This window comes from Oncorhynchus keta, chromosome 30 (assembly GCF_023373465.1).
Source record: "Oncorhynchus keta strain PuntledgeMale-10-30-2019 chromosome 30, Oket_V2, whole genome shotgun sequence".
NCBI lineage: Eukaryota > Metazoa > Chordata > Actinopteri > Salmoniformes > Salmonidae > Oncorhynchus > Oncorhynchus keta.
Genome location: NC_068450.1, coordinates 54,638,943 through 54,662,283, shown reverse-complemented (window position 1 = coordinate 54,662,283; position 23,341 = coordinate 54,638,943). Strand labels below are relative to the sequence as shown.

Here is a 23,341-nt window from a genome sequence, read left to right as displayed (position 1 = left end):
AAGAATCTCAAATATTAAATATATTTTAATTTGTTTAACACTTTTTTTGGTTACTAGATGATTCCATATGTGTTATTTCATATGTTTGATGTCTTCACTATTATTCTACAATGTAGAAAATAGCAAACACAAAGAAAAACCCTGGAATGAGTTGGTGTGTCCAAACTTTTGACTGGTACTGTGTGTGTGTGTGTGTGTGTGTGTGTGTGTGTGTGTGTGTGTGTGTGTGTGTGTGTGTGTGTGTGTGTGTGTGTGTGTGTGTATATTTATATTTATAGTGTGTTATACTGTAGCATTGTATTGATGTATTAATGTTAATTGTTTTCTGCCCAAGGACTATAGATGAAAATGAGCTATCTAGCTAAATCTGGTGCAATGGAATGTTGTACACGATCCCTTACAAATAAACGTGATAATAATAATGCTTTGGTTTTAACAGTCACATTAGAGGTCAAAGATGACTATTAAGTAAATATCTCTAGTGCTGCTGATAATCCTATAGCTTTGACCTATTTCTCTTCCTAAAAAGCTACACAGACGGAGGGTAAATTAATGACAAATACAAAAATAAGAATTTTAAAGCCAAAGCTTTTTACAGTGCAGCAAGATAATCTTAGGTTAAAGTTCATCTCTAAAATCAATTCTGGATTGTCCTCAACATGAAATCATATTTTTTCCCTGGCAGATTACTTCAAAAATCACCATCGGCCACCAGTTTCTGATCAAATAAGTCTAATAAATCCACAGCAAGGAGACGAGTGTGCGACAGACTTCCATGATCATTTGTATGGTTAGAGAAGCAAAAGTAGTTGTAGGGTACTAAAGTATATAATGACATCATCATGTTCTGTCCCCATCTCCTCCAGCTGTTGGGAGCTCAGTACAGTGATGTGTTTAATTACACGCTGTGGGATATCCCCTCTTTTCCCTCTATTCAACACAGGGTTGCTGTGTGGCCAAAAATGCACCGTATTCCCTATATAGGGCACAACTGTTGACCAGAGCCCTCCAGGGCCCATAGGGCTCTGGTCAAAAGTAGTGCACTGTATAGGGAAAAGGGTGCCATTTAGGACATAGATTTATCGGGCCACGGTCTGGCGGGTTTTATAAGCAGAAAGAGTTGAAGCTTTGGAAGCAGAGCTGTAGCATAGCCTTGGACAGGCCAGCAGCAGGTTGGACACGCTTCTGTCAATTCCGGAGAGCGAGAGACAACGGCTCGCCCAGGATTAACTGGGATCGAGAGAGGATTACGCTCTTCTCTCCTTTCTTTCCGGCTCGCTACTTAGTAAAAGCACAGACCTGTTACCAGCAGATCCCCTGGGGATTCTCACTCTGCGGCAAAAATCGGTGAACTGTATTATACAGATGACAAATCCTCCTCTGGAGCTAAATATTAAGGGTTGAGGAAGCGGGTCAAAGGGACTGCAAGAAAGGAGACTACAGAGGTAAGTAGTGCGCACGCAGGAATGTGTGTTAAGTCTTTTATAGTTGGCACCGAGCCCAGATACAGTAGACTCTCACTCTGACAGTTTTCAGGATTTTCATTGTTTTCCCATCAAGGGGATCCACTGTTTTTAATCCAAGTATTACTACATATTAAAGTCAATTGACGCACCCATCCGTCAATCTATCCGCACCCATCCGTCAAGTAACATGATGAAAAATCCTCATACTTCGGTTTAAGATGTAACACGACATCACCGGTATTGGTTTTTCTTTCTGTTGAATGGGTGACATTGACCCACACAGGGACATGGTAGCACGTAGAATACGGAATTAGAAGAGACAGTGCTTAAGTGTGCCATTGACCTTTGAACCCTGAGTTTATTTCACACTCAGGGCATTTAAATTACCCCTAGGGCTTTTAACGTGTGACAGTGGAGGCTGTTTTTACCTGGGAAGTTATTAACACCCTGTTGACATCCATCATAGCAGAACTGATGACTATGTACTATACATGGAGTCTTTTTATTCAGGATAAATGATATGTTATTGTTATCTAAAATGTGTACGAAGATTAGATGTTATCATTCAGATTTTAGATGAACTACTAAACAAGATTATAAAAAAATTTAAAAAACAATTATTACATTTTTCTTTGTTCATTTCTCTCTTTCCAATGTCTGGGTTGGCGTGAATTTCCAGCAGTCAGTGCTGGGTGATCACCATGAGGCAGGCTGGGGAAGCCGAGAGGGTGATGTCGTCCCCTAGACCGAGTGACCATGGTCAGTAATAGGAAACAGCCTCTCTCTCAATCTCTAGCTGATGGCAATGCACTTCTCTCCTGTATGTTGTGATAATCCTATGGTTGTTCATCTTTACGATTTACGCTTTTGTTGCTGTTGTCCTCCAGGCCTAAGGCAGATCCTGTCTGACGTGGTAGAGGAGGTGAAACATTCCATCAATAAGGAAATCAACAGGGCAAAGCTCCTAAACAGCCTCCTCAACGCCCCAAGGCTTAAGTCTCTGCTCCAAGTTAGTCTGGGAGTCTAGTTTGTGATATACTCTCATCTGGGGTTTAGGAAAGCTGTATTTCACCATATCTCTACGTTCTCTCAGTCTCTGCTCCACCCAGTGAGTGGAGGGTGTCTCTGACTTGTGTTTGTCCATACTCTTGTCTTGTTCTGGGTGTAGGTTTTAACCTTTTCTCTGTCTCTGCACCACCCAGGTGTATGAGTGTCTGCGGCAACACCAGAGAGAGCCAGCTGCTCCCTTCCTAACCTACACAACACAGCTCATCCAACAGGTAGGACCTTTCCCTCTACTGCTTTGCCTCCTTCCCTCTTTGGCTTGTCAGTGGTGTCAGTCCTGTCCTGTGTCCACTCTGCTGCTGTCTGTGTTCCAACCTGTCTTTCTGCTTCTCTTCTAGATTCTGGCTGACCTGAGAGCAGTTCGGAACACTTCTGCTGAGGCCAGGGAGCTTTACAGTCTCCTCAGGGGACCACATTTCCAGGTGAGAGATCCTGAGGCAACAAGGGCTCCTATGATCCTAACCTTTGTATCTGTTGTTGCAGTAACTAAGATATTCTGGGTTGTGTGAGTTATTTATGTGTGTTGAGTCCGCCTGAATGAATGAATGTACTTAATAGTGGTGCTCTGTCCTAGGCTCTGACATCAGCCCATGATACGGTGGCCCAGAAGGACTATGACCCTGTGCTGCCTCCTATCCCTGACAACCTCGCTGACGATGAGGAGGCCATGAGGATAGTCTGTCTGGTGAAGAGCAAGCAGCAGCTGGTGAGTCGTGGATTGGATACAACGGAACGTTTTTATTGCAAGGTTACAGAACTGTTGTGCTTTCTGCACACCGCATGCAAAGCGTCAACTCCTGAGGACCTGACAGAAGCTGTAAGAAAGAGCAGATGATGCTTTCATAACATGTCCTTCGTTTGATTGTTAAATTGTGTGACAGATGACTTCAATCAGAGTAATAGTAGTAGAGATGGTTTTAATACTTCCAACATTTCAGGATGGCTTATGATTAGTGTCACGGTGGGTCAGTTTTGGACACCAAAATATACAATTTCCAGTCACTCAATTTGAACACAAAATGTTTTCCTGTAGTTATTAAGCTGTATATACTCGGAAGCTCCTACCCATCCACATCTGACATTGCGACCTCTTTTGGAACCCATTTGGAACAAATCTAAATCCAATCCTGGTGGCAGACAGTTTCAGCAGTACCCTGTGTACCCAGATCCCTATTTCAGGGCTATAGAGGTATCTGTGGTCTCAGACAGAGGTAATCTTGTCTAGCCCTGTCTCTCCCCCTGAAAGAGGAGCTCGGGAGAGGGGATCCGCAGTCGCTGGGATACCCTGAGGAAGATGACCCGCCGAAGGCTGATCCACGGTGGGGCCAGGGCTGTGGAGGGCCCCTGGCACGGTGTGGGGGATGTAGTGCCCGGGGAGCGACCAGTCATGCCCAGCACAAGGAGAGTCAGCTACCCACCAGCTGAATTGCTATCTTCTGCGGGTCCACCACCTCTGGGCAAGCCCCGCGCTCTGCCACATTTTAAGCCAATGAGTACCTGCAGAACGTACCAGACGGATGAACTCTGGAAAGAAGGTCTTAATCGCTCTGCCCCCTCGGTCTGTAGCTCTGTCCTGATTGGTAAGAACTACAGTTGAAAAGACCCTGAAAACAATATGATGCAATACTGTATCTACTGCCATGAGTTGTACAGTGCTGTACACTGCAATACATATCAGTTCAGTACATTGTAATACAACACAATGGAACTTCTACTCTAATTCAGGCTAATAGATGACCTTTTTCCAACCTCTCTCTCCTCCCTGCTTCTGGAGATAATGTGATCGAGGAGCTAGACAGCGACGAAGACAGAGAGTCAGCCAACACCCTGTCCCCTCTCCCACACCACGATCCACCCCTCCAGCCCCGGACTCTCACCCCTCCCTGCATGGCTGCATACCATCTCTCCATGGGTGACTACCACCATTCCCCTGGAACTCCTCCGCGGTTCCGGAGCTACAGCGTCAGTCCCCGGGTGTGCACGGCTCCCCCCAGCCCCATGCAGCATCGGCGGGTAGATGAGATGCCTCTCAACCCCCCTGTGGAGCTGGCTAAGCAGAAGAGCCTGGATGAGTTGAGGTCCACGGTGCAGCAGGCTGCCAGCTCTATGGAGCGCAGCACCAATGATGTCTGGCTGCTGGGGCAGAAGATGGCCGCCGCCACAGAGCGCATGTCTGAGAGTGTCCAGGAGAATGCCCAGGCCCTGACGCTGCTGGCCCAGGTGGTGAGCAGACTGCAGACACTCATCGCTGCCAGCAGGGCGGTAGCAGATACACCGGAACCACACAGAGGAACCAGCAGCAGTAGCCTGCCAGTCAACATATCAGCCAGGGTACAAGAACACACAGCCAGCAGCTTGAAGACTCAGACATCCCTTTCACACCAGTCCAGAGTATGCTCCCTGTACACCTCTTCCTCCTCCTCCAGCTCCTTCACTGGCTCTATGGATGGCATATCCACATCCCAGGGGAAGATCTCTCAGCCTCGGTCCCCAGCCTGTAATGGGTCACCCAAAGTAGGGTTGAAGACCAGGGTTCCGCCTATGTCTCCCAAAAAGCATGTTGGTGCTTCCCCCACATCTCAAAAGAAGCATGTGGAACCCCAGCCCCAGCAACCCCACCTCTACAACAGCCTCTCAACACCTCCACCACCTGCCCCACCCGCCCCCAACCACAACAAGACTGGCTGCTGCTCCAGCTCCAGCCAGGGGAAGAAGAAGAAGAGGAAGTGAACCAGCCAGGAGGACAGTGGTGCTCTGGTATCTTCAGGAGATCTTATATTCCTCTGCTTCAGTCCTCTCCTCAAGATTCCCTCAGAAATCTCGGCTTCAAAAGGCATTTAACCTTTCTTCTGTTATCTTCATCACCATCATGTCGCCCCCCCCATTCATCCCGCAATTGTTATGTGTTGGCTATGTTCATTGTTGCGTTTCCATCCTCAAGCCGTCCGCCTGTGTTTCATGCTACTCTGTTTCCCGAATGTCATCTGTTATTTTCACATTATTTCATTTTGTAATTGTAAATAAAGCATGTCCATTATTCCCTTTGGACTCGTGATGTCTTCATCTCATATCTCATGACACCCTCCATAACCTGTAATTGGCCAAATGTGTCATTGTTGCTGTTCCACCCCAGCGATAATTCTCTGTTTGCAGTGAGCTCCAAAAGTATTTGGACAGTGACACAATGTTTGTTGTTTTGACTTCGTACTCCAGCACTTTGGATTTGAAATGATACAATGAGGTTGAAGTGCAGACTGTCAGCTTTAATTTGAGGTTATTTTCATCCATATCGGGTGAATCGTTTAGAAATTACAGCAGTTTTTGCACATTCACTTTTGTGTATTAAAGTAGTAAAAAGTTAAGTATTTGGTCCCAAATTCATAGCACGCAGTGACTACATCAAGCTTGTGAGTCTAAACATTTGTTGGATGCATTTCCTGTTTGTAATGTTTGTTATTCATATTATTTTGTGCCCAATAGAAGAATGGTATTATTGTAAATAAGAATATAATGTTTTTAAACACTTGTACATTAATGTGGATGCTACCATGATTAACGATAATCCTGAATGAATCATGAATAATGATGAGTGAGAAAGTTAGATGCACAACTATGGTACTTGTGCATCTGCAAATTTAAACTGACAGTCTGCACTTTAACCTCATAATCATTGCATCATTTAAAAACCAAATTGCTGGAGTACAGAGCCAAAGCAACTAAACATTTGCCAAAGTTCCAATACTTTTGGAGCTCACTCTGTGTGAGAGCTACAGGAAAAGGTTTTAACCCTGGATTCATGTCCCCTCTCTGTCTCTCTCTTAGGGAGCCACGATAAAGCGAAATGGGATAACAGGGAGAGATCTTTGTGGCACGGATGATCCATGGAGGACTGGCGGACCGTGGCGGTGAGACCACCTCTCTCTCTCTCTCACTCTGCCTTTAATCTGTTTCTTCTTTCTCATTTGTGCCCTCCCCCTCTCCCTCTAGGTCTGCTGCATGAAGGGGACAGGATCACAGAGGTGAATGGCTACTCTGTAGATGGCCTGGAGCCTGAGCAGGTCATTGAGACACTGGTGAGTAGCAGAACACTGCCTGGCTGCCCAAACATGCACACATTTCACACAGTCAACACAGATGGTGTCCGTAGTACGTCTTTATCCACCAGTGATGTACATGGGTGTTTATCTGTCTTTGGACCCACAGGCCCGGTCTCAAGGCACTCTCGTGTTCAAAGTGGTTCCCATCACAGATAGACCAGTCAGCAACCAGACGATAGTGAGTAATGGCATGTTTACCGACCTACCCTTCCCTGGTAACAGTAAGTCATGTAAGCTGATTGAACCATAATGGCACCAAAACCAAAGTCTTTCTCTTGACAATAGGAGGTTACTATTACCAAGAAAACCTATGGCTCAGTTCCTGTCTTCAGTGTTGTAGTAAAGATATTTTCATTGCATTGTCCTTGTGTCTTGTTATCGGTTGTATTGTGTCTCCTGGTGTCCCAGCTGTATGTGCTTGTCATGGCAGACTCCAGTCCCCAGCAGGACCCGGCCATCCCCTGCACCGAGGCAGGTATGGACTTCAGGAAGGGAGACCTGCTGGAGATCGTGGACCAGTCAGACACCCTCTGGTGGCAGGCCAAGAAACTACCCAGCACCTCGGCCTGCGCTGGACTTATCCCCTCCACCAACCTGCTCAGGAGGAAACAGAAAGAGTTCTGGTGGTCTCAGCCCTACCAGCCTGCATCAAACCCTGTGAGTAGAGTTCCCTACTCATCTTTACATCTGGCTTTTCAGCTCTTGTAGACCAAATTATAAGCAGCTGGTAACAATTATTACTGTATATCCATAACAGCAATACACATGCCAATGATCTTATTCCTCTTGCTTACCTGAATTGAGCACTGTGAATGAAGGTAAGAACTATGATCCTTTTTTATGGTGCCAGTTCTCAATTTGAGGCAGTTATTGTTACACTACATGACCAAAAGTACAGTATGTGTACACCTGCTTGTCGAACATCTCATTCCAAAATCATGGACATTATATGGAGTTGGTCTCCCCTTTGCTGCTATAACATCCTCCACTCTTCTGGGAAGGCTTTCCACTAGATGTTGGAACATTACTGCGGGGACTTGCTTTCATTCAGCCACAAGAGCATTAGTGAGGTCGGGCACTGATGTTGGGCTCGCAGTCGGCGTTCCAATTCATCCCAAAGGTGTTCAATAGGATTGAGGTCAGGTCTTTGTGCAGGCCAGTCAAGTTCTTCCGCACCAATCTTGAACAACCATTTCTGTATGGACCTGACTTTCTGCAAGGGGGTATTGTCATGGTGAAACAGGAAAGGGCCTTCTCCAAACTGTTGTCACAAAGTTGGAAGCACAGAACCATCTAGAATGTCATTGTATGCTGTAGTGTTAAGATTTCCCTTCACTGGAACTAAGGGGCATAGCTCGAACAATGAAAAACAGCCCCAGACCAATATTCCTTATCCACCAGTTGACACTATGCATTGGAGCAGGTAGCGTTCTCCTGGCATCTGCCAAACCCAGATTTGTCTGTCAGAGTCCAATAGCGGCGAGCTTTACAGCTGACGCGTTGCATTGCGCATGGTGATCTTAGGCTTGTGTGCAGCTACTCAGCCTTGGAAACGAATTTCCTGAAGCTCCCGACGAACAATTATTCTGCTGACATTTCTTGCAGAGGCCGTTTGGAACTTGGTAGTGTGTGTTGCAACAGAGGACAGGCGATTTTTATGAGCTGCGCTCTTCAGCACTAGGGGATCCCGTTCTATGAGCTTGTGTGGTCTAACACTTTGCGGCACGTTGTTGCACCTAGACGTTTCCACTTCACAGTAACAGCACTTACAGTTGACTGGGGCAGCTCTAGCAGGGCAGAAATTTGATGAACTGACTTGTTGGAAAGGTGGCATCCTATGAAGGTGCCACGTTGAAAGTAACGGAGCTCTTCAGTAAGGCCATTCTACTGCTAATGTTTGTCTATGGAGATTGCATGGCTGTGTGCTCCATTTTATATATCTGTCAGCAACAGGTGTGGCTGAAATAGATGAATCCACTCATTTGAAAGGGTGTCCACGTACTTATGTATATCTAGTGCATTTCATTATTGACTTTGCACTGACCGGTCATACTTGGCTCTTTTCAGATAAAGACCTGATGGCCATTAATGAAAAGTGTGATAAAGCTGGTAAGATTTCCCGAATTTCCTCTACAATGGATTTTTTTGTATGTTTTTCTTCTATTTTCTAAGAGATGAGGAAGATTTTGAATCTTTTAGGTAAGTCTTTGTTGAAGTAAGTTATTCATGTAGCCTGTGGTATACAAAATACAGTATCACTCAACTATAACACTGTTTACTTTATCTCAATCATTTCTGAATTACAATTTGGAATGTGAGAGGAGCTAAGAGAAGGTGAACATAACTTGCTCTCCTTTGATCTCAATTAGAATCAACTCCAACACCATGTCTAGTGACATACACATTCATCCCATTATCATGCTCTCCCCCTCCCTTTTCCACCCACTCCTAGAGGAGGGTGAATTCAGCACTAACATCGAGGGGATCTATCTAACTGGGTTCAGACGTAGCCTGCGTCTGTGCCGGCGCCAGTCCCTAAGCAAAGGTTCCAGTCAGCAGTCCTGCTACATCCGCTGCTCCGGCAGCTGCTACAGTGCCCTCAACAACCCATACGAAGAGGTGGTACGATACCAGTGCAACCCGCAGGACAAGCACCGCCTGGTCACCCTGGTGGGTAATTCACCAGTCTGGCACTAACCAGCTACACAAATAGATTGGCACAAGATTCAAATATGTATTGACTGCCATGAGTACATGCTAACGCGTAAATGGTTCTGTGGCCAATAATGCAGTATGATTCATGTTGTGTCACTGTTTTTGTACATGGGCAGTGTGCCTCTACTTGTATTGGCGCAGAATATGTGTGACGACATGACAGAGACCTCACAAGTGTGTTCTTCTCTCTCAGGTCCCTCTGGCATTGGAGTGAGCGAACTTCGCAGGCGGTTAATCGAAATCAATCCAGTGACCTTTCAAGGGGCCGTGCCTCGTAAGTAAACCACCTAACCTCTGTGAACCTGCCAGTCTATTTGACTTTCTTCCATTGTTGACATGGATACAATCAATGTCTTGTTTGATGTCGTCCTATGATGTCTTGATATGATGATATGACGTCTTGTCTTCCTATGATGTCATCTGAAATGTTTGACCTTCCTGCTCCAGACACAACACGAGCCGCTAAGAGCCATGAGGAGTCTGATAAAGAGTATCACTTCATCAACAGAGAACTGTTTGAGAACATGGTTTACAACAACAAGTGGGTGCTCACTGAATAACAGCTTATCACTTTCCTCTCACAAACACATGAATGGGGACAAAGAGGATTAAGTAAGTTAATAACATTGATGTGGACCACCTGATATTAAGCCAGGGTTTTGTGTTGAAATTGTTTTACACCATGTTTCTGGAAAATGGGGAGTACAAAGGTCATTTCTACAGCACAAGCGTTGACGCTGTGAAGGATGTGTTGAACAGTGGAAGAATCTGTGTCATCGAAATCGAGCCTCATGTGAGTCCTGCTGGGGTTCTTCCCCAGTGGGGCTTCATCATTGACTTGGCCCTATTGTGGAGTTAGCTCTGTGTTGACCTCAGTTGCATCTTGGCCAGGTCTTCAATTGACCCGTGTATGATGACTGTCCCGTTTTAGGCCATCCAGTCAGTGAGGACACATGAGCTCAAGGCCTACATCATCTATGTGAAGCCGCCCACCGCAGAACAAATGAAGGAGACCAGAAAGGACACTCGGATCGCCACAAATGACTACATCAACATCCTGTTCAAAGTAAGCCCTCTTATGGTTTTATTATCATTTCTCCTTTTTATTATTGACCAGGAAGTCGCTCACGGTTTGAACCTCTTTTTTTCCCAAAGATACCTGGTAATAATATGCCATCCCCATGGTGATCAAATGGTTGAAATACTGACCATCATGCCATAGTTAAGATAGTGACCAACTGTCATGTTATTCTGTTCCCAACAGGAGGAAGACTTCCAGGAGACTGAGGAGACAGCCAGAAAGATGGAGTTTCACTACTGCTAGTTCTTCGAAAAAAATGTGATGGGGAATGACAGGCTGCAAGACTCCTGTGTTCAGCTACTGAGGGCTGTGAGGAGGGCTCAGGATGAGACACAGTGGGTTCCTGCCAACTAGATACGACCCACAGAGGAGTTTTGATGAGAAATGAGGAGAAGAGAGGAGAGAACATAAAAGGATCACAAACAGGGCATCGTAAAAGAGGGAATGGAGAACAACATGGATGAGGAGTGGCTGTCACCTTTGGCTGCTACTTCTGAAGATGCCCTCTGCTCTTCAGTGTAATTTGTTTGAGATTGGATTTCTTGTTTTGTTTAGTGTGAGTTTGAGAGACTCATACAGATACTGTCCTTGTGTCTGCTTGAATCTGTTGTTGACTAATTTGCCTATTCAAGGCTATGGCGCTGGATTAAACCAAAAATCAAAAAGTCTGTTTTTCTCTGAAATTGTGTGCATAGTTGGAGATAATGTATTGATGTGCTACAAAGGTACGCTATGAGAGGTTGTAGGTTAACTTCTCATCTTTCGTTTACAATCAGAGCAAATAATTGTCCGTGATGAATTTCTGTATTTTCTTAATGTTTTTATTTGATTTAATAAAATGAATGTTAATGCCAAAGAACGTATATTCAAGTGCTCTAGATTGGTACGATGTTTCAGTAGGAAGGTGAGCAAGTTAGTGGAGTTGTGTGCTCACCATTTAACATGTTTTCATAGTACTGAAGGATACCTTCAGCACAGGCTGTAATCCAAGGCTATTATTATACATAATATTTGTTTGTGTAACATAATTGGATATGGAACAATGGTAAAATATGTGATGTATACTGTTACCAATTTTAAAAATACAATTTTATGTGTGAACGCGTGTTATTTAACATGTGTTTGTGTGACTTTTTGTGTCAACATGTGTAGAAGACAGGCTTTTATTTTGAAAACCGGAAGTCCTTTTTGTTTTCTTAGCTAAAAATCACTGTAATGGCAAGGCAACGAGTGTAAACAAAGTGGTCGGGTAAACACCGTGGCTACTAACATGCGGACGTTACAAACCCAAAACGTTTTAACAGCCAGGTAGCTAGTTAGCTATCTCTTATCGGGGTTGTTTTAATAGGGTATCCCGCAGAAATGGACACAGGAGGATTCCAGGTATGTAGCTTGCTAATCTTGTAAAGGTCGGAACACAAAGTTTCTCTAGCCTAAATGTGCTAGCTAGCTAATTTAGCTGACCAGCTAGTTACAATTTTGCTCTGTCTTAGTTAGCTATTACTATTTATCCATAAATTCGTTATAACTAGTATTTTTGTCCTATTCCAATTGCCCAGTGTGTGCAGTTTGTTTTTTAATCCAAGTATTTATTTAGGCACAAAGTATTCGACTGAGGGACCTCCCGCCTCTTCCACAGGTACCATTAGTCGCGCATGCGCCACTACACTTACACGACCATCCATATCATACATCTTAAGAGTATTTCGACTTGTAACTAGCTAGTATGCAGCACATTGGTAGCCTATAAGCACAAGCCCAGTCAAAAGACTGCTCTCAGACAGCCAGTTCTCATAGGTCTCTGGTTTCTGCACCCTGCAGAGGGCCCAACAACAACAAATCAGAGAGGGTGTAACAGGGACCTTGCTGCAGAACCATACAGCATTAGGGGTTAAGGTCAACAACACCATGAAGAGGTGTAGTTTATGTCACTTCAAAACTGTGGCCCAATATGAGAGGGAAATTAAATACGGCCTTAATAATCATCAACATTGTTCTTACACCAAATTATTGCATCAATAAAGGTGTTGTAGTTTACTCTAGGCTATTTTTGTTGAGGGTCTTCTTCACTTTCACCTCAAGGGGTCAAATCCCTCAGGTCTGAATAGTCTGATCTGATCTATGCCTGGATTGGTTGGTATTCCAGTACCTTGGCAGATGCATACTGCAGATTTAGCCCAGGATTAGGCAGTGCCACCAAGGCTGTGGCACAGGAATATCCTCAGAGCCCTTTCTGATTCTTGGGTGGAATGGTGAGAAAACAAATCACGGTAAGTTCTCTCTCATACACAGTCCTGGGCCTAGTTTTGGGAAACCGGGCCCTGGTGCTGCTGGATCTTCTCTCCGTACGAGAAGGACTGTTTTCTGAGTCCAGGTTGTTGAGTTTTGGAGGATTTTATTGTTGAGATTAGAGGTCGAACGATTAATCGGAATGGTCGATTCATTTTTCATCGGCGTTGGGAAATCATAATCGATCAACCTCTAGTTGAGATCAATTGGAGAAATGTACTGTTTGTGACTGGGAGTGTTATCTACTTTGAAAGCAAGCTTTGGAGGGCGCTTTGTACAACCACTTGCTTGGTTCCATTGTTCCTTGGTTCCCCTCTGATCCTATCTCTTGGCATGTATGGATTGAGGGACTCCCAAGAGCGCAGCAGTCTAAGGCACTGCATTGCAGTGTTAGAGGCGTCACTACAGACCCTGGTTTGTTCTCAGTCTGTGTCATAACCGGCCGTGATTGGGAGTCCCATAGGGCAGCTCACAATTGGCCCAGCGTTGTCTGGGTTAGGGGAGAGTTGAGCCGGGGGGGTTGGCCGGGGGGGTCAATGTAAATAAGAATTTGTTCTTAAACTGACTTGCCTAGTTAAATAAAGGTTAAATAAGTGAATGTAATGAAGTATATTAAGTAATCATTAAGGTGTGTTATGTAAGATGTTGGCCAAGCCTCATTCTCTTCTTCCTTGTCCTCTTTAGCGTGGACAGCGTTCCCTGCCCCCCATGTCAAGGTGAGTCTCGCCTCCTTATGCTGTTGTGATACTGTTTCAACTCATTTATCCCAGCAGAACATCTCTCACGCTCTCTCTTTCCCTTTTTATATGTATGGCATTTGAACAACTGCATGAAGTCAAGATACAGGTGGTGAGTTGCCTTCAGAAGGATGTTGTAATAGATCATTTAACCATTGAATATTGGTTGGCGCTGCTGGCTTGGATATAGTTTTCTTTACCTGATTTGTCTCCTATGTAGACGAGATGCCGGTCCCTAAAAGCAAGAGGAAGAAGTCGAAGAGTCAGGTGGATGGTGTTGAAAGCCCAGAGGGTGGGTGGAAAAGGAATATTTCCAAGGAATAGTTCTCGGGAGCGCCTTCTGTTGAACTGCTGGTGAACAGCGTTGTTCCAGATTTTGGAGGCACTTTGCCTTTACGTTTCAGGCTATGGGTTAACTATAAAGCTTGCATTCCACTGTCAAATAATCATGTATATACAGTTAAAGTACTAGTAATGACTTGAACCACATGGTAAGTACACCTAAAGTATATAATAAGAGAGTTGTGTTGTTTTGCATGTGCAGCAGACTCAGGGATGGAGATTGCCCAGGTGGGGGGTCTGAGCAGTCGCAGGTCATCTGAGGTCATCCAGGCCTTGACCCCCGATTTGCCGGAAGCTGCACCACAGAGAAGGAAGAAGAAGAAAAAGGCAGCGACCGTAGGTAAACAACAAATCTCACTATAGCCACACAACATGTCTGGCTATAGGTAAACAGCATGCCTAACTATAGGTAAACAACATGCCTGACTATAGGTAAACAACATGCCTGACTATAGGTAAACAACATGCCTGACTATAGGTAAACAACATGCCTGACTATAGGTAAACAGCATGCCTGACTATAGGTAAACAGCATGCCTGACTATAGGTAAACAGCATGCCTGACTATAGGTAAACAACATGCCTGACTATAGGTAAACAACATGCCTGACTATAGGTAAACAGCATGCCTGACTATAGGTAAACAACATGCCTGAATATAGGTAAACAACATGCCTGAATATAGGTAAACAACATGCCTGACTATAGGTAAACAGCATGCCAGACTATAGGTAAACAGCATGCCTGACTATAGGTAAACAGCATGCCTGACTATAGGTAAACAGCATGCCTGACTATAGGTAAACAGCATGCCTAACTATAGGTAAACAACATGCCTGACTATAGGTAAACAGCATGCCTGACTATAGGTAAACAGCATGCCTGACTATAGGTAAACAGCATGCCTAACTATAGGTAAACAACATGCCTGACTATAGGTAAACAGCATGCCTGACTATAGGTAAACAGCATGCCTGACTATAGGTAAACAGCATGCCTGACTATAGGTAAACAACATGCCTGAATATAGGTAAACAGCATGCCTGACTATAGGTAAACAGCATGCCTGACTATAGGTAAACAACATGCCTGAATATAGGTAAACAACAAATCTCACTATAGCCACACAACATGTCTGGCTATAGGTAAACAGCATGCCTAACTATAGGTAAACACCATGCCTAACAACATGCCTGACTATAGGTAAACAACATGCCTGACTATAGGTAACAACATGCCTGACTATAGGTAACAACATGCCTGACTATAGGTAAACAACATGCCTGACTATAGGTAAACAGCATGCCTGACTATAGGTAAACAACATGCCTGACTATAGGGAAACAACAAATCTCACTATAGCCACACAACATGTCTGGCTATAGGTAAACAGCATGCCTAACTATAGGTAAACAACATGCCTGACTATAGGTAAACAACATGCCTGACTATAGGTAAACAACATGCCTGACTATAGGTAAACAACATGCCTGACTATAGGTAAACAACATGCCTGACTATAGGTAAACAGCATGCCTGACTATAGGTAAACAACATGCCTGACTATAGGTAAACAGCATGCCTGACTATGGGTAAACAACATGCCTGACTATAGGTAAACAGCATGCCTGACTATAGGTAAACAACATGCCTGACTATAGGGAAACAACAAATCTCACTATAGCCACACAACATGTCTGGCTATAGGTAAACAGCATGCCTAACTATAGGTAAACAACATGCCTGACTATAGGTAAACAACATGCCTGACTATAGGTAAACAACATGCCTGACTATAGGTAAACAACATGCCTGACTATAGGTAACAACATGCCTGACTATAGGTAAACAACATGCCTGACTATAGGTAAACAACAAATCTCACTATAGGTAAACAACATGCCTGACTATAGGTAAACAACATGCCTGACTATAGGTAAACAACATGCCTGACTATAGGTAAACAGCATGCCTGACTATAGGTAAACAGCATGCCTGACTATAGGTAAACAGCATGCCTGACTATAGGTAAACAACATGCCTGACTATAGGTAAACAACATGCCTGACTATAGGTAACAACATGCCTGACTATAGGTAAACAGCATGCCTGACTATAGGTAAACAACATGCCTGAATATAGGTAAACAGCATGCCTGAATATAGGTAAACAGCATGCCTGAATATAGGTAAACAGCATGCCTGAATATAGGTAAACAGCATGCCTGACTATAGGTAAACAACATGCCTGACTATAGGTAAACAACATGCCTGACTATAGGTAAACAACATGCCTGACTATAGGTAAACAGCATGCCTGACTATAGGTAAACAACATGCCTGACTATAGGTAAACAACATGCCTGACTATAGGTAAACAACATGCCTGACCTATAGGTAAACAACATGCCTGACTATAGGTAAACAACATGCCTGACTATAGGTAAACAACATGCCTGACTATAGGTAAACAACATGCCTGACTATAGGTAAACAACATGCCTGACTATAGGTAAACAGCATGCCTGACTATAGGTAAACAACATGCCTGACTATAGGTAAACAGCATGCCTGACTATAGGTAAACAACATGCCTGACTATAGGTAAACAGCATGCCTGACTATAGGTAAACAGCATGCCTGACTATAGGTAAACAGCATGCCTGACTATAGGTAAACAGCATGCCTAACTATAGGTAAACAGCATGCCTGACTATAGGTAAACAACATGCCTGACTATAGGTAAACAACATGCCTGACTATAGGTAAACAACATGCCTGACTATAGGTAAACAACATGCCTGACTGTAGGTAAACAACATGCCTGACTGTAGGTAAACAACATGCCTGACTATAGGTAAACAACATGCCTGACTATAGGTAAACAACATGCCTGACTATAGGTAAACAACATGCCTGACTATAGGTAAACAACATGCCTGACTATAGGTAAACAACATGCCTGACTGTAGGTAAACAGCATGCCTGACTATAGGTAAACAGCATGCCTGACTATAGGTAAACAGCATGCCTGACTATAGGTAAACAACATGCCTGACTATAGGTAAACAGCATGCCTGACTATAGGTAAACAGCATGCCTGACTATAGGTAAACAGCATGCCTGACTATAGGTAAACAACATGCCTGACTATAGGTAAACAGCATGCCTGACTATAGGTAAACAGCATGCCTGACTATAGGTAAACAACATGCCTGACTATAGGTAAACAACATGCCTGACTATAGGTAAACAACATGCCTGACCTATAGGTAAACAACATGCCTGACTATAGGTAAACAACATGCCTGACTGTAGGTAAACAACATGCCTGACTATAGGTAAACAACATTCCTGACTATAGGTAAACAACATGCCTGACTATAGGTAAACAACATGCCTGACTATAGGTAAACAACATGCCTGACTATAGGTAAACAACATGCCTGACTGTAGGTAAACAACATGCCTGACTATAGGTAAACAACATGCCTGACTATAGGTAAACAACATGCCTGACTGTAGGTAAACAACATGCCTGACTATAGGTAAACAACATGCCTGACTATAGGTAAACAGCATGCCTGACTATAGGTAAACAACATGCCTGACTATAGGTAAACAGCATGCCTGACTATTGGTAAACAGCATGCCTGACTATAGGTAAACAACATGCCTGACTATAGGTAAACAACATGCCTGACTATAGGTAAACAACATGCCTGACTATAGGTAAACAACAGGCTTGACTATACAGTTGAAGTCGGAAGTTTACATACACCTTAGCCAAATACATTTAAACTCAGTTTTTCACAATTCCTGACATTTAATCCTAATAGAAAATTCCCTGTCATAGGTCAGTTAGGATCACCACTTTATTTTAGTGTGAAATGTCAGAATAATAGTAGAGAAAATTATTTATTTCAGCTTTTTTTCTTTCATCACATTCCCAGTGGGTCAGAAGTTTACATACACTCAATTAGTATTTGGTAGCATTGCCGTTAAATTGTTTAACTTGGGTCAAATATTTCGAGTAGCCTTCCACAAGCTTTCCACAATAAGTCCTCCTGACAGAGCTGGTGTAACTGAGTCAGGTTTGTAGGCCTCCTTGCTCGCACACGCATTTTCAGTTCTGCCCACAAATTTTCTGTGGGATTGAGGTCAGGGCTTTGTGATGGCCACTCCAATACCTTGACTTTGTTGTCCTTAAGCCATTTTGCCACAACTTTATAAGTAGGCTTGGGGTCATTGTTCATTTGGAAGCTTGCGACCAAGCTTTAACTTCCTGGCTGATGTCTTGAGATGTTGCTTCAATATATCCACGTAATTTTCCTCCTCATGATGTCATCTATTTTGTAGAGTGCACCAGTCACTCCTGCAGCAAAGCACACCCACAACATGATGCTGCCACCCCCGTGCTTCACAGTTGGGGTGGTGTTCTTCGGCTTGCAAGCCTCCCCCTTTTTCCTCCAAACATAACGATGGTCATTATGGCCAAATATATCTATTTTGTTTCATCAGACCAGAGGACATTTCTCCAAAAAGTACAATCTTTGTCCCCATGTGCAGTTGCAAACCGTAGTCTGGCTTTTTTATGGTGGTTTTGGAGCAGTGGCTTCTTCCTTGCTGAGTGGCCTTTTAGCTTCTGTCGATATAGGACTCGTTTTACTGTGGATATAGATACTTTTGTACCTGTTTCCTCCAGCATCTTCACAAGGTCCTTTGCTGTAGTTCTGGGAATGATTTGCATTTTTCGCACCAAAGTACGTTCATCTTTAGGAGACAGAACGCATCTCCTTCCTGAGCGGTATGACGGCTGCATGGTCCCATGGTGTTTATACTTGCGTACTATTGTTTGTACAGATGAACGTGGTACCTTCAGGCGTTTGGAAATTGCTCCCAAGGATGAACTACACTTGTGGAGGTCTACAATTTTATTCTCTGAGGTCTTGGCTGATTTCATTAGATTTTCCCATGATGTTAAGCAAAGAGGCACTGAGTTTGAAGGTAGGCCTTGAAATACATGCACAGGTAAGTCTCCAATGGACTCAAATGATGTCAATTAGCCTATCAGAAGCTTCTAAAGCCATGACATTTTCTGAAATTTTCCAAGCTGTTTACAGGCACAGTCAACTTAATGTATGTAAACTTCTGACCCACTGGAATTGTAATACAGTGAATTATAAGTGAAATAATCTGTCTGTAAACAATTGTTGGCAAAATTACTTGTCATGCACAAAGTAGATAGCCTAACTGACTTGCCAAAATTATAGTTTGTCATCAAGAAATTTGTGGAGTGGTTGAAAAATGTGTTTTAATGACTCCAACCTAAGTGTATGTAAACTTCTGACTTCAACTGTGGGTAAACAACACGCTTGACTATAGATAAACAGCAGGCTTGACTGTAGATAAACAACAGGCCTGACTATAGGTAAACAACATGCTTGACTATAGGTAAACAACATGCGTGACTATAGGTAAACAACAGGCTTGACTATAGGTAAACAACACGCTTGACTATAGGTAAACAACACGCTTGACTATAGATAAACAACAGGCTTGACTATAGATAAACAACATGCTTGACTATAGGTAAACAACATGCTTGACTATAGGTAAACAACAGGCTTGACTATAGGTAAACAACATGCTTGACTATAGGTAAACAACACGCTTGACTATAGATAAACAGCAGGCTTGACTATAGATAAACAACAGGCCTGACTATAGGTAAACAACATGCTTGACTATAGGTAAACAACATGCTTGACTATAGATAAACAGCAGGCTTGACTATAGATAAACAACATGCTTGACTATAGGTAAACAACAGGCTTGACTATAGATAACAACATGCCTCAGGGGAACCATATACCTACTCTTCCTACTTTTAACTCAAACATTATCTTGATTGTGTATTATTTATTCTATCACTTCTGCGTGGTTAAGATTATATTACACTTATATTCAATACATTCCGTACTGTTTTACCAAAACCATTTATAGGCTATATGTCATAGTTGTACTTACTGTATTTGTGAAATGTATTAAGTTACATGTGGAGCGTTGTTCGTTGGCTTGTTTGTGTCTCAGACATGGAGGATGACCAGGCTGACCTGGTGAACGGGGATGGACTGGTCCAGAACACAGCAGAGGCAGGGGAAGAAGTGACCAAAAAACCCAAGAGGAAGAAGTAAGAGACACTGTAATATGGCCTATCTATTCTACGGTATCTTAGTCAATTAATGTTTACATATCTTGTATTACTCATCTCATGTGTATATACTGTTTCTATACTATTCTACGGTATCTTAGTCAATTAATGTTTACATATCTGGCATTACTCATCTCATGTGTATATACTGTTTCTATACTATTCTACGGTATCTCAATCACTTAATGTTTACATATCTTGTATTACTCATTTCATATGTATATACTGTTTCTATACTATTCTACGGTATCTCATTCACTTAATGTTTTCATATCTTGTATTACTCATCTCATGTGTATATACTGTTTCTATACTATTCTACGGTATCTCAATCACTTAATGTTTTCATATCTTGTATTACTCATCTCATGTGTATATACTGTTTCTATACTATTCTACGGTATCTCATTCACTTAATGTTTTCATATCTTGTATTACTCATCTCATGTGTATATACTGTTTCTATACTATTCTACGGTATCTCAATCACTTAATGTTTTCATATCTTGTATTACTCATCTCATGTGTATATACTGTTTCTATACTATTCTATCTTGTATCTCATTTCATATAACTGTTTCTATACTATTCTACGGTATCTCAATCACTTAATGTTTACATATCTGGCATTACTCATCTCATGTGTATATACTGTTTCTATACTATTCTACGGTATCTCAATCACTTAATGTTTACATATCTTGTATTACTCATTTCATATGTATATACTGTAGAGTAAAATGTGTGTGGTATGTTTTCACTTATATGGTTCTATTATGATGTGCTTTATTAATGAGCTCAGTTTCCCTCTCTTTTGTTCTTTCTTTCTTTTTTCGTGATAACTCCCTAGGAAGTCGAAAGTGTCAGAGACACAGTACGTCAACGAGCTTCATGTAGAGGACGATGACATCATCACAGACGCTCAGCCACCCGTCCCCCGGCATTCCCTGTTCTCTGCTCCCCTGGGACAGAGCCAGCCTGTGGGGAAGGTGTTTGTCGAGAGGAGCAGTGAGTGTCCCCCTTCCTGCTGTTATTTTATGTTAGCTGTACATGGTAGAGTTTAAGAGTATAGTTTGATTTCCAGAACACAGAATAATTAACCTAGTCCTGGACTATGAAGCAATTTCAATGGAAAACCTCCATTGGAAGCTTTACTTGGTCGAGGACTAGTCTTGTTTCTGTGTCTGGAAAAATTGGCCTTGTATGAATTATTTGGACATCCTTGTGTGTCCTGTGTTCTATGTTGGGTAATGATGTGTTGTTTTACTTTCAGAGAGGTTTGAAGCGGGCGATCGGTCAGACAGACCGAAGTCCAGCGATCAGGTGGACAACTTCGTGGACATCCAGCAGATGTGGACCACCAAGGATGTGTCTGTTAGGGTACATGGTGGCTTCAGGTGTGTGTGTGTGTGCAGGTGTCTGTTTGAAAGACTGTGTGTGTGTGTGTGCTCCCTCTATCTCACGTCTCTCTATCTCTCTAATGTACAGGGGGGTTGGGCTGTTCTGCCACGGCTTCCTAGCAGGCTATGCAGTGTGGAACATCATAGTGATCTATGCCCTGGCAGGAAAACATCTCACTACTCTGCCTAACCTACTGCAGCAGTACCACAGCCTGGCCTACCCTGCACAGTCTCTCTTCTACCTGCTACTGGCTATAAGCACCGTGTCAGCCTTTGACAGGTAAGGAGGGGAGAGAGAGTGGGAGTCTGTGTGTGGCACACTGGGGTCAGGCCCAAAATAAATGTGGCCATTGTTGTGAAAATATGGGAAGCCTCTGGCTAGAGCTAGGAGGTGTTTGTGTGTGTATGTATACAACGCACTGCCGTTCTATTCCATCAATGGACCCCCCCCACAAACACACACACATCTACTTTCTCTAGCTACAGGCTTGCACATTTTACAACAAACCCCAATGTGCCCCGTCCCTCCCCAGTGTGTGTGTGTGTGTGGAGAGAGACTCATTCTCTTTCCATTTCAGGGTGAATCTGGCCAAAGGCGCCATGGCTATGAGAGAGTTTGTCACCCTGGACCCAGTTGCTCTAGCCTCTTTTTGTGAGTGAAAACATCTTTACAGTATGTTACTCAATTCATTCATTCAGGACAGACGGAGCCAACCTGTATATGATGCAGCCTATGATGCAGCCCAGCAAGCACTTTGACTCTCTGGCCTTGAGGTAACTTTCCCTCTTCTCCTGCAGTGTACTTCTCATCTCTGGTCCTCTCTCTCAGCCAGCAGATGACCAGTGACCGCATCAACCTGTACCCCAGTGCTAACGAGACCTTATGGTGTGTTAACTTACTGTTCTTATTGTCTTGATATTAACATGTAGTTCTAAGTTAGTTCTTGTATATTGATTATCTAACTCAGTAATATCACTTTTCCAGCCAAACAAACAAAGCATTGGGACTTTTACAACCCCTCTCCTCCCCAGGCCTCCTGGGTCAGAGCACCAGATCCTGAACCCGTGGATCATAGTGAACCTGGTGGTGGCTGTGCTGGTAGGAATGGCCTGGATCTTCATCTCCACTAGGCCTGAGATGGACTACACCGAAGGTGAGGCTGAAGTCGTTTTTTAAATGTAATTTTTGTAGATTTAATTGAACAAACAGCAACTTAACATTTCCACAGACATAGTTCCACATGACATTGACCAAGACCTACTGCACAACAGTCACAATAAACAGAGACGAAAGAAAAAGGTCTACTGAAAACAACACCACCTACTCAGGCGTAGATAAATTGCGACAGACATTGTTGATGTGCTTGGTCCTATATGTTACCGCGGTCTCAATACGTATCTATATAAATGGTTTAATATGTTTTGGATACACCATACTGAAATTGTATACACCATAGAAATATAATTACTAGAAGGGACAAAGCACCTCAGACAGACCACAGCAATTTGACTGGATTGTACACACACTCAGCAACCTTCCCGAATGACGCACATGTTTAAGTCCCTTCAGAGATGTGTTTTAATTTTTCATGTGTATAAAAGCTTTGTATGTCAGTTGCCTTTAGAAGTGACATGGGCTGCCAATCTCTCTCTCCACTTACCTCCAAACCAGGATTCCTAATGGCTATGGAGATCGAGTCCTTGAGACCAGAGGAGAAATCAGAAATGTCTACTTGAGGAATAGTATTTCCATTTTTTTCTTGCACATCTTTTTTTGCGCTGTATTTTATCAGCCAACACAAAATGTACACCTTGTTTGTGGTAATAAGCAGTTTATTTGTGTATGACCCAAATGTGTGCTTGTTTTGTCAAATGTATTGATTACCATTGGAAATAATAAAAATGTTATCCCACTGAGAGGCTTCTATATGTCATT

At 43.1% G+C, this 23,341-nt stretch overlaps 1 protein-coding gene, 1 long non-coding RNA gene and 1 pseudogene across 7 annotated transcripts; all 3 read left to right on the top strand.

Moving 5' to 3' along the window:
- The first annotated feature begins 917 nt into the window (after positions 1-917).
- Positions 918-11,539, top strand: LOC118363163 (MAGUK p55 subfamily member 4-like; annotated as a pseudogene).
- Positions 11,540-11,618: 79 nt separating this feature from the next.
- On the top strand, positions 11,619-23,322 carry LOC118363749 (transmembrane protein 237B-like). 6 transcript variants are annotated; one of them, XR_008087641.1, is made up of 14 exons: positions 11,620-11,807; positions 12,022-12,063; positions 13,398-13,429; positions 13,549-13,562; positions 13,671-13,742; positions 13,995-14,132; positions 19,885-19,984; positions 20,856-21,013; positions 21,279-21,402; positions 21,494-21,685; positions 21,984-22,057; positions 22,204-22,291; positions 22,391-22,559; positions 23,078-23,322. XR_008087641.1 is itself a non-coding variant. In XM_035744932.2 (14 exons), the coding sequence occupies exons 1-14, from the start codon at positions 11,787-11,789 to the stop codon at positions 23,140-23,142; spliced, it is 1,239 nt and encodes a 412-aa protein (XP_035600825.1). In that variant the 5' UTR covers positions 11,620-11,786; the 3' UTR covers positions 23,143-23,322. The 6 variants fall into 6 exon arrangements, 5 of the variants coding, with proteins under 5 accessions (XP_035600827.1, XP_035600825.1, XP_052344545.1 ...); XM_035744932.2 differs by having other exon boundaries at positions 13,998-14,132; positions 22,438-22,559; XM_035744931.2 differs by having other exon boundaries at positions 11,621-11,807; positions 22,438-22,559.
- Positions 14,412-19,877, top strand: LOC127914022 (uncharacterized). Its single transcript, XR_008087642.1, has 6 exons — positions 14,412-14,500; positions 14,892-14,960; positions 15,660-15,682; positions 16,004-16,395; positions 17,317-19,544; positions 19,591-19,877. It is a non-coding gene; the product is annotated as an uncharacterized LOC127914022 (long non-coding RNA).
- Positions 23,323-23,341: the final 19 nt, after the last annotated feature.

Excerpts from the sequence above, each read along its gene's own strand:
- LOC118363749 (XM_035744931.2), top strand. The coding sequence starts at position 11,787 with ATGGACACAGGAGGATTCCAG. Across the intron at positions 12,064-13,397 it reads ACCTCCCGCCTCTTCCACAG|CGTGGACAGCGTTCCCTGCC; the intron begins GTACCATTAGTC and ends TGTCCTCTTTAG. Across the intron at positions 21,686-21,983 it reads ACCGTGTCAGCCTTTGACAG|GGTGAATCTGGCCAAAGGCG; the intron begins GTAAGGAGGGGA and ends TTTCCATTTCAG.